General features: G+C 50.8%; 2 protein-coding genes across 2 annotated transcripts in view; both read right to left on the bottom strand.

Moving 5' to 3' along the window:
- Window positions 1–823: 823 nt before the first annotated feature.
- FOXG_15946 (FKBP12-rapamycin complex-associated protein) lies at window positions 824–6,584 on the bottom strand (the record flags this gene model as incomplete). The annotated part of the gene is made up of 4 exons (XM_018396042.1): window positions 824–1,229; window positions 1,281–5,768; window positions 5,820–6,224; window positions 6,339–6,584. The coding sequence occupies 4 exons, from the start codon at window positions 6,582–6,584 to the stop codon at window positions 948–950; spliced, it is 5,421 nt and encodes a 1,806-aa protein (XP_018256587.1). The 3' UTR covers window positions 824–947.
- A 5,906-nt stretch (window positions 6,585–12,490) lies between these two features.
- FOXG_15944 (FKBP12-rapamycin complex-associated protein) overlaps window positions 12,491–12,643 on the bottom strand; it is a gene marked incomplete at its 3' end in the record, with an annotated part of 2,011 nt that continues 1,858 nt past the window's right edge. Inside the window, exon 3 of the mRNA XM_018396041.1 lies at window positions 12,491–12,496. Within this exon, the coding sequence (XP_018256586.1) occupies window positions 12,491–12,496 (6 nt within the window). The remainder of the gene's footprint in view (window positions 12,497–12,643) is intronic.

Genomic DNA, 12,643 nt, shown 5'->3' with positions numbered 1-12,643 from the left:
TCTTTAAATAGTTAATAATAGCTAGGAATTCTTTGTTATAGATAGGATAGTTAAGTTCTACTCTGTGTATCTTATAAGAATAAAAAGCAATAGGGTATAATATATTATTATTATCTTATTATCCTATTTGTCCCCCTAAGGCAAAGTTAGAAGTATTAGTCTTACCATATTAAGGGTTACTCTAGCTTAAATAATAACCTAATAAAGCATAAACGCAGGGGCTATGATTTCATGTATTAGGACCTAATACTAGGGGTAATTAGTATAGTAGAATTATCTGTAAATAATACCTAGGGTAGATAAGCTATAAAAGCTAAAGTATACGTTTACTCGCATATATAACGCGCCGATTATCAATCGAAATAGGACAAATTAGTCGCTATGGAGTAAATGGGAATAAACCGGAGATAGTTAAGCACCTGAGAAGTAGACAGGGGTATGCGACAATTAGGAATAGAAGAGTAGGGTTAGTGAGAGTGAGAAGTGTGTTTAAAGGATGGAAATTGGCACGCCTGCTGCCTGTGACTTTTCGAGATGGGATGTTGGAAGTCAGCCCGAGAAGCCTAGACATCGAGATGAGCTATAAACAGCGGAGGAAAGAATGTTGAATTGGAACAATGTTGATTGAGATAGAATACAATAAGATTCATCTAGGCTTTGTACTTGTACATTACATGGACAAACATACAACGAAAAACTTCCTGATATCGCATTTCCCACCCCCAACTCCCGCAAACTTGAAGCAAATACATACATAAAAAGGCCCCGGCTAGCAACATCTTTCTTATGCGAATCTACCAGAAGCTGCACCATCCTATATAGTGCTGACACAGATTCTCCAGCTTAGTAGCCTCCATGATCAACTTGTTAACCTGCGCGGTGACATCCAGCTCCTCGTTATTCTTAAAATCACGACCCGTGAGCTTCTGCTGCACACGATCCAGCGCCTACACAGCTCGCGCGTTCTGACTTTCTACTTCGGGTGCGCCGCCGTTTGTCATGGCTTCGCCTGCTGAACTGTTTGTGCGAGCGCGTGCGCATATCTGGATTGATGCTTCGGGGGCATTGAGGAGTTCGGAGGGTGCTACGTCGCTGTCGAGAATGGAGGCACGGCGGGCGCGGACACCGCCGGGGACAGGCATTGCTGCGTCTCTGTCGGAGCGGAAGTTGGGGCCTGTTGGGGATGCGGCATTCGTTAAGCGCCATGTAAGGAGGGGATCATGAATGAACTGTGACTGTTAGAATGGAATCTTCAGCTTGGAGATAGAGAGAAAACTTACTGCTTCGAGAACAGCCATGACGCTTTCTTTGTTGTCGCGTAGAACTCTCATTACGTTCTCGCATGTAATTCTGAAGCTACCCTCAATATTGCTGACCCCCATAGCGTAGGTCAACATGCGAGTAAGACGGAAAGGAACCCTCTCGGGGTACTTTTCTCTCTTCATCGCCACCTCGAAACAATCACCGAAATCGACATGAAGGATCTTTCCAGTGACACGATCAAGCTTCAAGTTGGAAGGATGACGATCACCTAGACCCAGAATATATCCCACCATGGACATGACACCCAGAGAGCGAGTGTAGTTCGTTCGTCTTTCAAGCCAAGCCTCAGAAGACTTTGACTTGAGCCAGAGAACACGGTACAAGTCTTGTCCGGTGGTGTTATCCAGTGCATAACCAAACACCTCGACTTTCTGCATCAAGGTCAGGTTATCGTAGTCAGGCGCCATCTGAAGCATGATGCGATGTTCAATATTAAGCAGAATCTTGCGGCTCTCACGATACTCCCTAATAAGAACGTGAAGAGTGTCGCTGTTGGGAAACCACCCGAGCAGACCGCTATTCTGCGACAGAGGGATGGCAGGGTAGCGCTGAATGTTAAGATGGCGCTTGAAGCATTCAGAGTCGTAAGCCAGAAGGGTATTGCATAGGCCGAACAGCTGCATAACTCGTTCGTCCTGGCGAATATCCTCATGGCCCTTTAGCAAAAAAGCGTACAACTTTCCGTCACTACCGTTGATGTTGAGCTTTCGTGGGCGCTGCTTAGAGTTGATAACACTAGACGTCGTATCGAAGGACATTATCCTTATGATAGGCTGTCCGCTCTTGTATGTTCCGGGAACTGCCAGGTTCAAGTTCTTGGCGTTGAGGAGCTTAGGCGAGCAGTATATCAACTCCAGGGTGGTAACCTGAGGTAGCTGCCTACTTATTCTGCGGAATACCTGATAATACAGATCCCACGCCTGGTTCAGATCGTTGATGTCTTGACTTGTCTCGTACTGTCGACACCAATCTTGCGCCTCCTTGAGGCCTCGGCCGAACGCTTGTGCGAAAGAGATCTCACGAAGAGTCTCAGGACCGCGCTCAAGAAGCTCATGCAAAGGCTCGAGTGTTGCAAACATACCCTCAATATTGTGATCACCAAAGTACAAACGCGAAGCCTCTTCCAGTCCCTCATGCCAGAGTTCATGCCACAAGACAGCTACACGAATCAGTTCATGACTGACCGTGTCAGCTTGGGCGACCAGGTTTGCGCTATGCTGCCGCATACTATCCATAATTTGAGCTGCAGAGCGGGATCGGCGTGTGTTCTGCCAAGATTTCATTGCGACAGTGAGGGGATAAACCAAAGCCTGCGGATGAGCTCGTCCAACATCGGCAAGAAGGTTATGCACTGACTGCTGAACTCGCTTGTTAGGCTGGTTGATTCGTGCGATCAGTTGAGGAATCACTTCGAGCCAGGTGTCGACGCTGACATTAGCAAAGCCTTCTGTAACAGCTGTGTTGACATCTGCGCTTCCACCATGCGTAAACCAGAGTGTGAGCAGTCGGAGAGTATCCTGCAGCGAACTTCCCTGTGAGAGTGCGATAGATTTGAAGAAGCCCTTGACAGCCGGAACAACGTGGTCAATCACCATGTTGTGATCCGTCCTTGGCAAGTGTCCTTCGTTTCCAGTTGTGAGAGTCTGAACGATCTCAAAGTTGGCCAACGCCCAAGCGTGCCAGGCTTTATACCAGCGAGGATTATACTTAGTCGCCTGAGAATACGATGTGAGAATATCCTGAACCTGAGTATATTGCCAATCATCCTTGTCGAGCGCAATTAGCCATTCTCCCTGTCGCAAGTAGCATTTGGCCAACAGGACCGTCTGATCATACAGTGCTCGCTGAGTCTGTGGGCTCATGAGAGTAGGGTCCATCTGGTTCTGGAACCCATAGTCGCCAGTGATGTTGACCTCACTACCAGCTTGTGCATTCAGGTGAGTCTTAGCAACCTCCAAACGATGAGCAGCATCATTAGTGAACTTGCGCAGACAATACAGTGTCTTCTCGGGAATGTTGGCCTTCTTGTTAGCAGGCAACTGCTGCCCGAGTTCCCACTGGTACTTGAGCACAGCGTAGATGACCTGTGCAGCTGGTGCGTTCCTTGGACCAGGTCCTGGCTGTCGCTGTTCACTCCAGTAGGGAATCGTGGATACCAAAGGAGCGTCAGTTCCAATAAGTTGCTTTAGTGACTTCTCAGCCAGTCCCATTCGTCCAGACTTGCGGCAAAGGTTTGCAAACTTGATCCACATATGCATATTCTCGGTCGGCGCGATCACAATGGCACGTAACCTGAGCATTCGCTGCCAAACCTCGACGTTCCTCTGACAACCTTTCAGTCGTGTCTCCCAGGTGCGTCTCATGATGGCCTGCTTCTTCTCGTCACATTGCTTGTAGACGATGAGCTCTTCAAGCTCAGCAAGCATTTGCACCCGAACGACGACCTGGTATGCCCGGTTGTATGACTCACTAACCAATGCACTTAACTCGGTATCTAGGCCTTCGCGAGCTTGCTGAACACAGGCAATCGCCTCGCGGAACTGGTTGCGATGGAGTGCCAAAATCGCACCAAAGAATGATCGATTAGGTGAGTATCTCTTGAGCGATGAGAGATAGTTGTCCATGGAATCCCACTTGTTCAGACCCCACGCAGCGGCTGTCGCAAGCGGTGCAATCATTCTCTGAACCTCAGGCGTAGAGTTGGCCCAAGTACTACCGGTCAAAGAAGCCAAAGCCTCCCACTCTCCCAAAGCATGCAAACATCGCATCTTACCCATGACAATATCAACGGGTATAGCTTGATCCTTAGGCACCTCCTCCTCACGCTTATTATAAAACGCAAGTGCCTCTTCCCAACGCTCCAGCTTCTCAAACCAGGTTTCTCGCAGCTGGATGCCTTCCTTATATAACTGAGCTTTGCGGAGAATACCAATGGCAGCATCGGACTGTTGTAGCTGATTGTTGATAACGATCAGGGCTTCGACTGCACCGCTGCTCTGGTCTTGCAGGAACTCGAGTTCCTTGTAGTGCAAGGCCTTTGCATACGCGTGACAGCAAGCTGCCTCCTTACCGAGAACTCGAATATCGATCGGCAAAGCCTTGTCATTATGCTCCATAAACTCGGCGAGGTTAAGTAGGAGACCAAGCAGATCGGGCGGGACGCTCTCGGATTTTATAGCGCTCTCAATGTTCTGGATGAGCTCGTCCTGGAATTGTTCATAAAGCTCGCTCCAGCAAGACACGAACGCTGAGTTGAAGAGCTCACGAGCGAGAGGTAAATACACACTGGCGAGGCTGGCGCAAGCTCGAAGTGCGTGGTTCGGTGATTCGGTAAGCAGTGTTATACTGAACCGTCGTAGCCACTCTTGCCAATCCTCCTTTGTAGATTTGCCTTTGGTATCCCAGGCAGCCTTCAAATGGATAGCATTCATCTCCAACTTCTTCGTGCCTTGATCCGCAAAAGGAGGCTCGTCTGCGCCATCGGCAAAGCCAGCACCAGAGCTCAAATCTTGTGGCAGAACCTCCCCCTTCTGAAGCTTGCTCACAAGCAGCTCGTAGTTGGAGTGCTGAATCTGGTGCTGATTGATGACCTTGTTCACAGCCCCCATAAAGTGTAGATAGTCTTTGCCCAGCTTTTGGATGAGCGCACAGAGCGAATCTAGAGCAGCAGTACGGAGTAGAGGTTCGCCCATGTCCAAAGCACGTGTAAGAGGGTGAATGATTTTCGCAGCGAAGTCATTAAGATTCACCTGGCGAGAAATCTTACCGATTGTATCGATAGCCTGCTTCCTGACGAATGTAGGTTGGCCATGCTTCTCGAACGTCCTGACAATGACGGGGATGATGAGATGCATGTACTCCTCGGCACTGGCACCAAACACCAAAAAAGCGTGCATCACCCTCTCCGACGGTGTTCGCTTGGCAGAAGTATCCTTGTCGAGGACACCAAGCATCAAGGGTAGCAAACCAGCGAGGTAAATTTTGAATTCACCCTCAAGCGACCTCGAAATGGCCTCTACAAGCGACAAGATGGTGGTCTGTAGTGATGGCGAGGTGTGCCAGTACTCCTGCAAAATCTCGACAATTAATGGAAGATAATTTCTTATATGTTGCCGCACGATGCTGACGAGAGTGGCCAGTTGGTTGAAGTAAGACTCGAGTCTCGTGGAAGTGGCCGATCGTATCACCTGGAGGAATGCCGGTATGATTCTATCAAGGAACGAAACACACTCCAAGCCCAGGGTGCGGAAGATGTTCATAATAGCTTCAATCACAGCCGCGTGGTGCTGAACCAATGAAAAGCCCTTCAAGATCTGGAGAAGAGCATTAATCACAACAGTCGGGAAGTACTCTTTGTTAGAGGGTGTCAGTCCGGTCATCATGAGAGAAATGTCGGTCAATTGGTTGGCCTCGCCTCGTCGGGAATCGGGAGTTCGTTCTTCGGCCTGAGTTGGTGTTAATAGCTGGAGCAATTTGCGCCATTTCGAAAGATTTACCTGGTGTTTGTAAGGGTCGAGTGCACCCAGGATACCTATCAGCTTGATGGTCTCCTGTCGCAAGGGCACGCGTTGTCCTTCGGTTCTGATGATACTCTGTAAAATTTCGAGCAGTTGAGGATATTCGATGTATGGTTGGATAACGTATCCTGAATTACTTGCGAGTTGTCCTAAAGCATGCAGAGCAGCCTCTCTTTTTACGTTGGAGCTTTGGTCCTGTAACGCATCAAGAACGACTGGCATCAATTTGTCCTTGTAAGGCATCATATCCTCGCCACCCACGGTAGCAAGCTCGCCAATGGCCTTGAGAATCGTGGCGGCAACCGAAGGGTTGTTGTCCTTCGCCTTCGGGAGAAGGACTGAGATCATGGGCTCAACGTATGGCTTGATAAGTGATTGCGCATTCTGTAAAATACTACGCCACCCCATGCACATTGGAGCGGCGATGGGGCGCATGGGGTAGCCTCAGCCGAAGGCCGTGTGTCCGCGGGCCGGGAAGCTATTACTACTACTACGTACTGATCCAGTGCCATGGCCATTCTTGGTATTATATATCATGTAAGGACTCCGTGTAAGAACCTGTCGTTTCCTAAGCTCCTGATCCCTCATCTTCATCTTCATGCCATCCGGGGGAGACCCGTAGACCAGGTGATTACGATCAAATGGCGCATCTAACATCAAACCCTCAAGCGTTTTTACACGAGAGACAGCCACGTAGCTTAAACCGGTCTGAAAGTCCCGGCAGGAGAGATCCGTCACGATCATATCTTCTGTGATGCTTTGTGACTTGTGCACGGTAATAGCGTAGCATACGATCAGGGGAAACTGCGTGCGAGCGCAGAGAGTGGCTCCGATGAGAAAGTCTCTCTCAACTGGGAGAATTGGGACAATCTTTTTGCCATCGGGGGGTGGTCAGGAACACCGGTCCGTTGTACTTGTCAAACTCCATCATGATAACACAAGGAGGATCTTGGATGGGGTCAGCCCCGGGTGCCCAGCCGATGTCGTAAACCGTACCGCGAGCGCCGTTGCAGAGGCCAACGGGCTGCCAAAGGTTAGACGTCAGCATCAGACGAGCGCCAATGCATATAGGGATCTGCTTCGCAAGGTTGCCCGCCTTGTCATCAGGGGCAGCAGCCGCACCAGGGCCGACGTTCTTAGCTTTGACCTGGACGACTGGCCGGCCGAGGCGGTCGAGGTGATAGTGGTTATACTCGTTCACCCTATCTTTGGTAGCGTATACTCGCAGGGCGCTGGAAAACCTCGCGACCTCTCGATCGTCTAGTTTTGCCTGCACGCGGGTGGACAGGAGCTTCCAAGACTCCATAGATAGTTGGAGCAGCCGCAGTTCCCCGAGAGCTGTGCGAAACGCCTCCTGGTCGTCGCCGCGCTGCCTCTGAACAACCTTCAAGAATACTGATTTATCGAAGCGCCTATATGCGTTCCTGCCCTTGATCTCTACTCCCTGCACCTCTTTGTCGTAACAAAGCGGCTTCTGTAGCACAGGGGGAAGCTGGAAGAAGTCACCAACCAAGAGGATGTTCAGGCCGCCAAAGAACTCCTCATTCCTGTTCGGGAACGCCTCGCGGAGACGGTCATCGATCCACGATAGCTGACGCAGTCCTAGCATGCTCTTCTCATCGATGATGAGGTACTTGATATCCTTCAGCTTCTTCTGGAGCTGGGTCTTATCAACGGGAGATAGAGGCTTGAAGTCCTTATTGATTGGGAGGTGTAACAGGGAGTGCAAGGTAGTGCCCGATATCTGGTTTCCTGCGACGCCCGTTGGCGCAGCACGCCAAACAGGTGTCCCCCTCCCCCCTGTCGCGGATTGGAGGTGCGCGGAGAGCAGGTTAATGAGGTATGACTTGCCAGTGCCGCCTCCGCCATCCACATGGAGTAGCAACTGAGAGGGATCCTGGGTCAGGAAGTGGCCCATCACCGTATCGTATACTATGCGCTGCTCTGGATTTAGGGAATCGCGAGCCTCCAAGGGCTGATCATCCACATCAAGGTCAAGGGTGTTTTCCGCTTTGCGTTGCTTCCAGTAGTCGCTGTTGAGAATGCCATCATCGGCATACCGCCCAACACGAGGGGTCCAATCGTAATTGATGTCAATGTCTCGGCGGCCGAGGATGTCGATGTCCTCTTCCTCCAGTGGGCGGTCAGGTAGCATGCGGGCGAGTTCATGCCAGTCCTCCTCCGCGATGGGCTCCTCATGGATCTCAAGCTCAAATTCATCCTCCTCTGCCGTCAATTCATCTGTATCTGGTTCCCCATAATGATCGTCCGCATGGGTATCATGGTGCTGTCTGCAGTGCATGTACGCAGCCGTGAAGGAATCGAACCGCTGCCCGCCCACAACGAGCAACTCTTCTGGAGAGCGATGTGGATGAACCATCATCAATTTAACACGGCAGAAGTCGTTAAACTGGGAAGAGGCCTCCATAGACTTGTATCGAGGGAAGTAAGACAGGACTCTCTTCTTCGCGTGAGCAGCGAGTCTCCTCCACGTGTTGAGATTGTACGATTGCAGGTATTCGAGATAGGTTATATCCTCATGCTGGTCCTTTCTCTCTAGATATTTCCTGTAGCTGCCGATGGCCTCGTTGACATCTCCGTCCACACGATACGAACGTGCCTGTCGCTCCAACGGACGGCAGTCCACGGTGACAACCATACGGGTGCCTTCTTGCAGCGGAATGTTAAGCAGCAGATGGGAAATCTCCTGCGCCGAGTAATCTCTCTCGGCAATCAGCTTGTTCATCAGGCGAGAGGAGAAGGACAACAGGGGCTGAACGTGCGATGTGTGAGGCAAGACCTGGTCTGCAAGCCTGGCGAAAGACTCGGTCTTCTTCTCAGATTTACTGCAATACTTCGCAGCGTACGTAATAACCGCCTGTAAGCTGGTGCAAGGAGATATGTCGATATTGGCTAGCCAGCCTAGGATAATCGCAGGATTGAAGTTATTCATGAGGCTGTCATTCCGGGCCGCCTCAAAGACATAGTACGACCTGCCTTCCTTCCTGATCACTGCGGCCAGCTCCCGCAAGGCACGAGGGAAGTCAAAACGACACTCCCTCTCTGGATTGGCAACGTTTGCCGCCTCGATATCCGCAGCGGCACCTTCCATGTCCCTCGCCAGATCACCGGTTCTCTTCCTCACGCGCAAGCAGTACGTGGTATTGCACTTGTGGCGCTGGCAGCGGTTGACGATTTGTGAGAGCCGCAGGAATGTCATCTCTATGCTCAGGGGATCCACGCTCAGGGGATCCACGCTCAGGGGATTACCCTCACCCTGAGGCATAGTCCTACTCGGCTCAGGGTTAATGGCAGTGACGTGGAATCCCCATGTGCGTGCAAATACATCACGAGCCGCTTCGTCCTCCATGTCGGCCCCTGGACAATTATCCATCCAGTACAGGCCGTGGTTGTGTGGGCTACCACGGCCTTGCCATTCGTACCGATCCCAGTAATCTGTGATGCTGAACTTCTTACTTAGCACGATATCCCGAAAGAGGGTGTATCGGCGGTAGAAGTGGAAAGCAGCAATGTGAGGGTTCTGCCGCAATAGGCGGCGCGATAGAGCCATCCTCTCCGGCTCGGTGGCGGCTAGCCAGTCGTCATACTGGGGCATGTGCTGGTAGAGACTCCGCCAGTGTAAATCTGCCGGGCTAAACGTGATGAATGCACCAGGACAACCAAGGTTATAGGCATAGGCCTCGAGGTCCTGCCTCTTTTTGTTCCAGAATGGACGCGTACCGCGAATAGACACCGCATGCCTTGTGATCGAGTTGATCAGCGCCTGCGCCTCGGGGTCCTCGCTGTGTTCCAGCGCCTGAATAAGTTGCTCTCGCGTCAGCGGCTGCTGTCTCCCATCATGTTGCTTCACGAAGAATCTGGACCGCGAACGTGCTTGTGACCGCATTAGCGTGTTGAAGGCGACGAAGCGGAAGGTCGGGTGGCGTGCAAAACGCCCGTCGTGCCAGCGCATCGCGTGCTCGACGTAATCCTTGTAATCAATGGAGCGCAATCGAGGTTCAACAAAGTCGGCTCTACCGTCAGGAAAGAGGCAGGGAAACGCCAAGGAGAGTAGGGCATGAGAGCGATTGAACTCATTAATGGGTGTGTGTCGTATATTCGGGAGCTGCAGCTCGTGTTGCGCCTGCGCCTGGAAGCTTGTGGAAAGCTCTGAATCAGCTTCCGACTCTCCGGCGAGAATAGACCGCAGAGCATCGAGCTCCGTGTCCTTTGCCAACATGTCTGGCACTGCAGCCTCGTCCTCCAGGTCAGGCTCTGCCTCCTGATCTTCCTCGGGTCCAACATCCGCAGCCTCCACCTGACTCTGGGGGATGGCATCCAGGACATTGCCATCTTGGGGCAATTGATTTAGCCTCTCTTCGTCGATGACGACGCATCGATACCCAGGATGATGGCGCCGGAGGTAGTCTAGCCATATGACAACCGGCTGGCGGCGGACACGGAACTGGCGGGTGAATTGCCGACTAAGAATTGCGTGGGACGACGTATTGGCAGGACGTAGTAATACAATGTTCAACTCCTGCGGCAGAAGCGGGAGCTGGTTGTACACTAAGCCAACCTCACGGAGAAAGTGAACTACGTGCCCCCGATACTTGTACTGCTGCCCTCGCACAAGCATAATGTTCACGTGGACGTGAACACGAGCAATCAAAGACTCTTCGGTAGGCGTAAGCTGGGGCAACCGGGCCGGTACAGGGCCAAAGTCGAGCTGATTATCCGCAGAGAAGAAGTACGGCTCGTCGGGGTGGCGTTTCTCATCTTTTCGATAACAACGCGCACAAATGCCATCGCAATCGATCTTCATCTGGAACCAACACTCCCGGCATCGACCGCAAAACTGCATTTGGTCATTGTCCAGCTTTGTCCAGAACTCGCGGAGGATTGCCTTATCGCGACCAGTCAAGGCGCAAGCCTCAAGGTCGCCATTCCACACCGGATCTTGCGCATGAAAGACCGCCGATTCTTCAGGTGGAATTATCACTGGACTCCGAATACGCCGTGGCGGCATCGACGATCGAGTTTGCCTTCGAGATTTTCTTGGCCGCCCTCCTGTACCAGGGGCAGGACCACGGCGACCACGCCTTAGCTGTGCGGAAGGCTGCCGCAAGCGATGGCGAAGAGGGCTTCCATCCACGCAATCATTATCGTCGTTCTCGTCTTCGTCCCCTAGATCGGAATCAGACTCTACCCCTAATTGTTTGAGGTACCTCCGTGGTCGATCAGGTGAAAGCAGCAAGTTGAAATAGTCATCGGCGTCAATATCAGATTCAGAGAACTGTCCCCTGTCATCCCCTTCCTTGATTATCCCATCCCCATCTAGAAACCCACTCGGTCGTAGTTGATCTTGACTCCCATCTACGTTCCGTGGTTAGCCTGAACAAACTACTGGGGCCACAGAACAAGGATACCTTCTCCAGGACCCTCAAAATCTTCCAAGAAGCCAAGTTGAGATATTGTGGGAGTCAGTGACACAGTCTCCCCTGCACGGCGTCGTGAACGATGGTCGCGCTGGATAACAGCCAGCTTGGCCCTCGCCCCAGCCTTCAAGGAATCATCTTGCGAGTCCTTCCCCCCCTTGTGGAACCTGGTGGCCAAGTAAGGGTAATCCACACCAGGTGTGCTGCTTCGAAGAGTAGATGGATCAGAATGTGAGACGAGTGGATGGGTCGTTGGCTGCACAGGCGGTGACGGAGCTAGAGCCCGGAAGAGCCGCGAGCTTTGTTGGGTTGGTGGAATTGGCGTCCCTAGCACTACGTGCGGCTGGCTAATTGACTCTCCGAATAAACTCCTAGCTGTATGAAGTTGCCGTAGCTTCTCTGGCGATGTAGGCTGGGTTCCGGATCTCTCGTTGGGAGGCGATAGGCCAGCATCTCCTTCGGTTCTCTTCGTGGCAGGTCTGCCAGGTGAGGATGGACGAAGTGCAATGTTCCGCAGCGTCTGGAGCACGACTTTGGATCTAGAATGCTTCATTTGATGAGGGTTAAGAGACTTATAGACGAGGAAGGCAGAACTTACATGAGAAACGCGCTGGTTACGGCAGTCTATGCATTGCTTAGTTTGCCCAGCAGACTGCCTCTTTGCTCTGAAGGCACTCTCCGGTCTCTCCTCCCCACAACGAGCACAAACAACGAAGAGTAAATCAGTAGAGAGCTCTTCGGGGTTGAGACCGATATCCATTACTCAATCAACGAGGCCATATCGAGACCTGTCGAATTGGGGAGATGAATTGAACGCGTGGTACTGGCACAGTACTGAGTAAACAAACAATTCCAAATGGACGCAAGCTGCCGGCACTCCGCGTGAGCCTTTCAGGGGCCAGCACCGATTGGCCCCACTCTTTTGGTGCCATCAGCCAGTTGCGCGTTCTTTCGCGGCTGGCCATACAAAATCTGGACCAATCAGATTCCGAGAAACTTATTTATCCCTGTCTGCACCAAACCCTCATTACTCGGGAAAACTTATGAATTAATGTAGAGTCAGCCTTCGGCTGAATAAACCCTGCAGTTATATTATATATACCTTATATTCTTTAACCTATTACTAAAGACCTTTAATATAATTATACTCTTAATTATAATTACCTATATAGGATTATAACCTTAATTTTAATCTTACTATAAAAATTATAATTATAACTATAATTATATAGTTATTACCTTTAATATATAAATTATATTTATTTATACTTTTATAAATTCTAGCTTACTAGCTATTAATAAAACTTCTTTATATTAATTAAGCCTAATATATATTAAATCTACTATTAAGAGATATAATACTTT

Source organism: Fusarium oxysporum, chromosome 2 (assembly GCF_000149955.1).
Source record: "Fusarium oxysporum f. sp. lycopersici 4287 chromosome 2, whole genome shotgun sequence".
Taxonomy (NCBI): Eukaryota; Fungi; Ascomycota; class Sordariomycetes; order Hypocreales; family Nectriaceae; genus Fusarium; species Fusarium oxysporum.
This window is presented reverse-complemented; position numbering and strand designations above follow the sequence as displayed.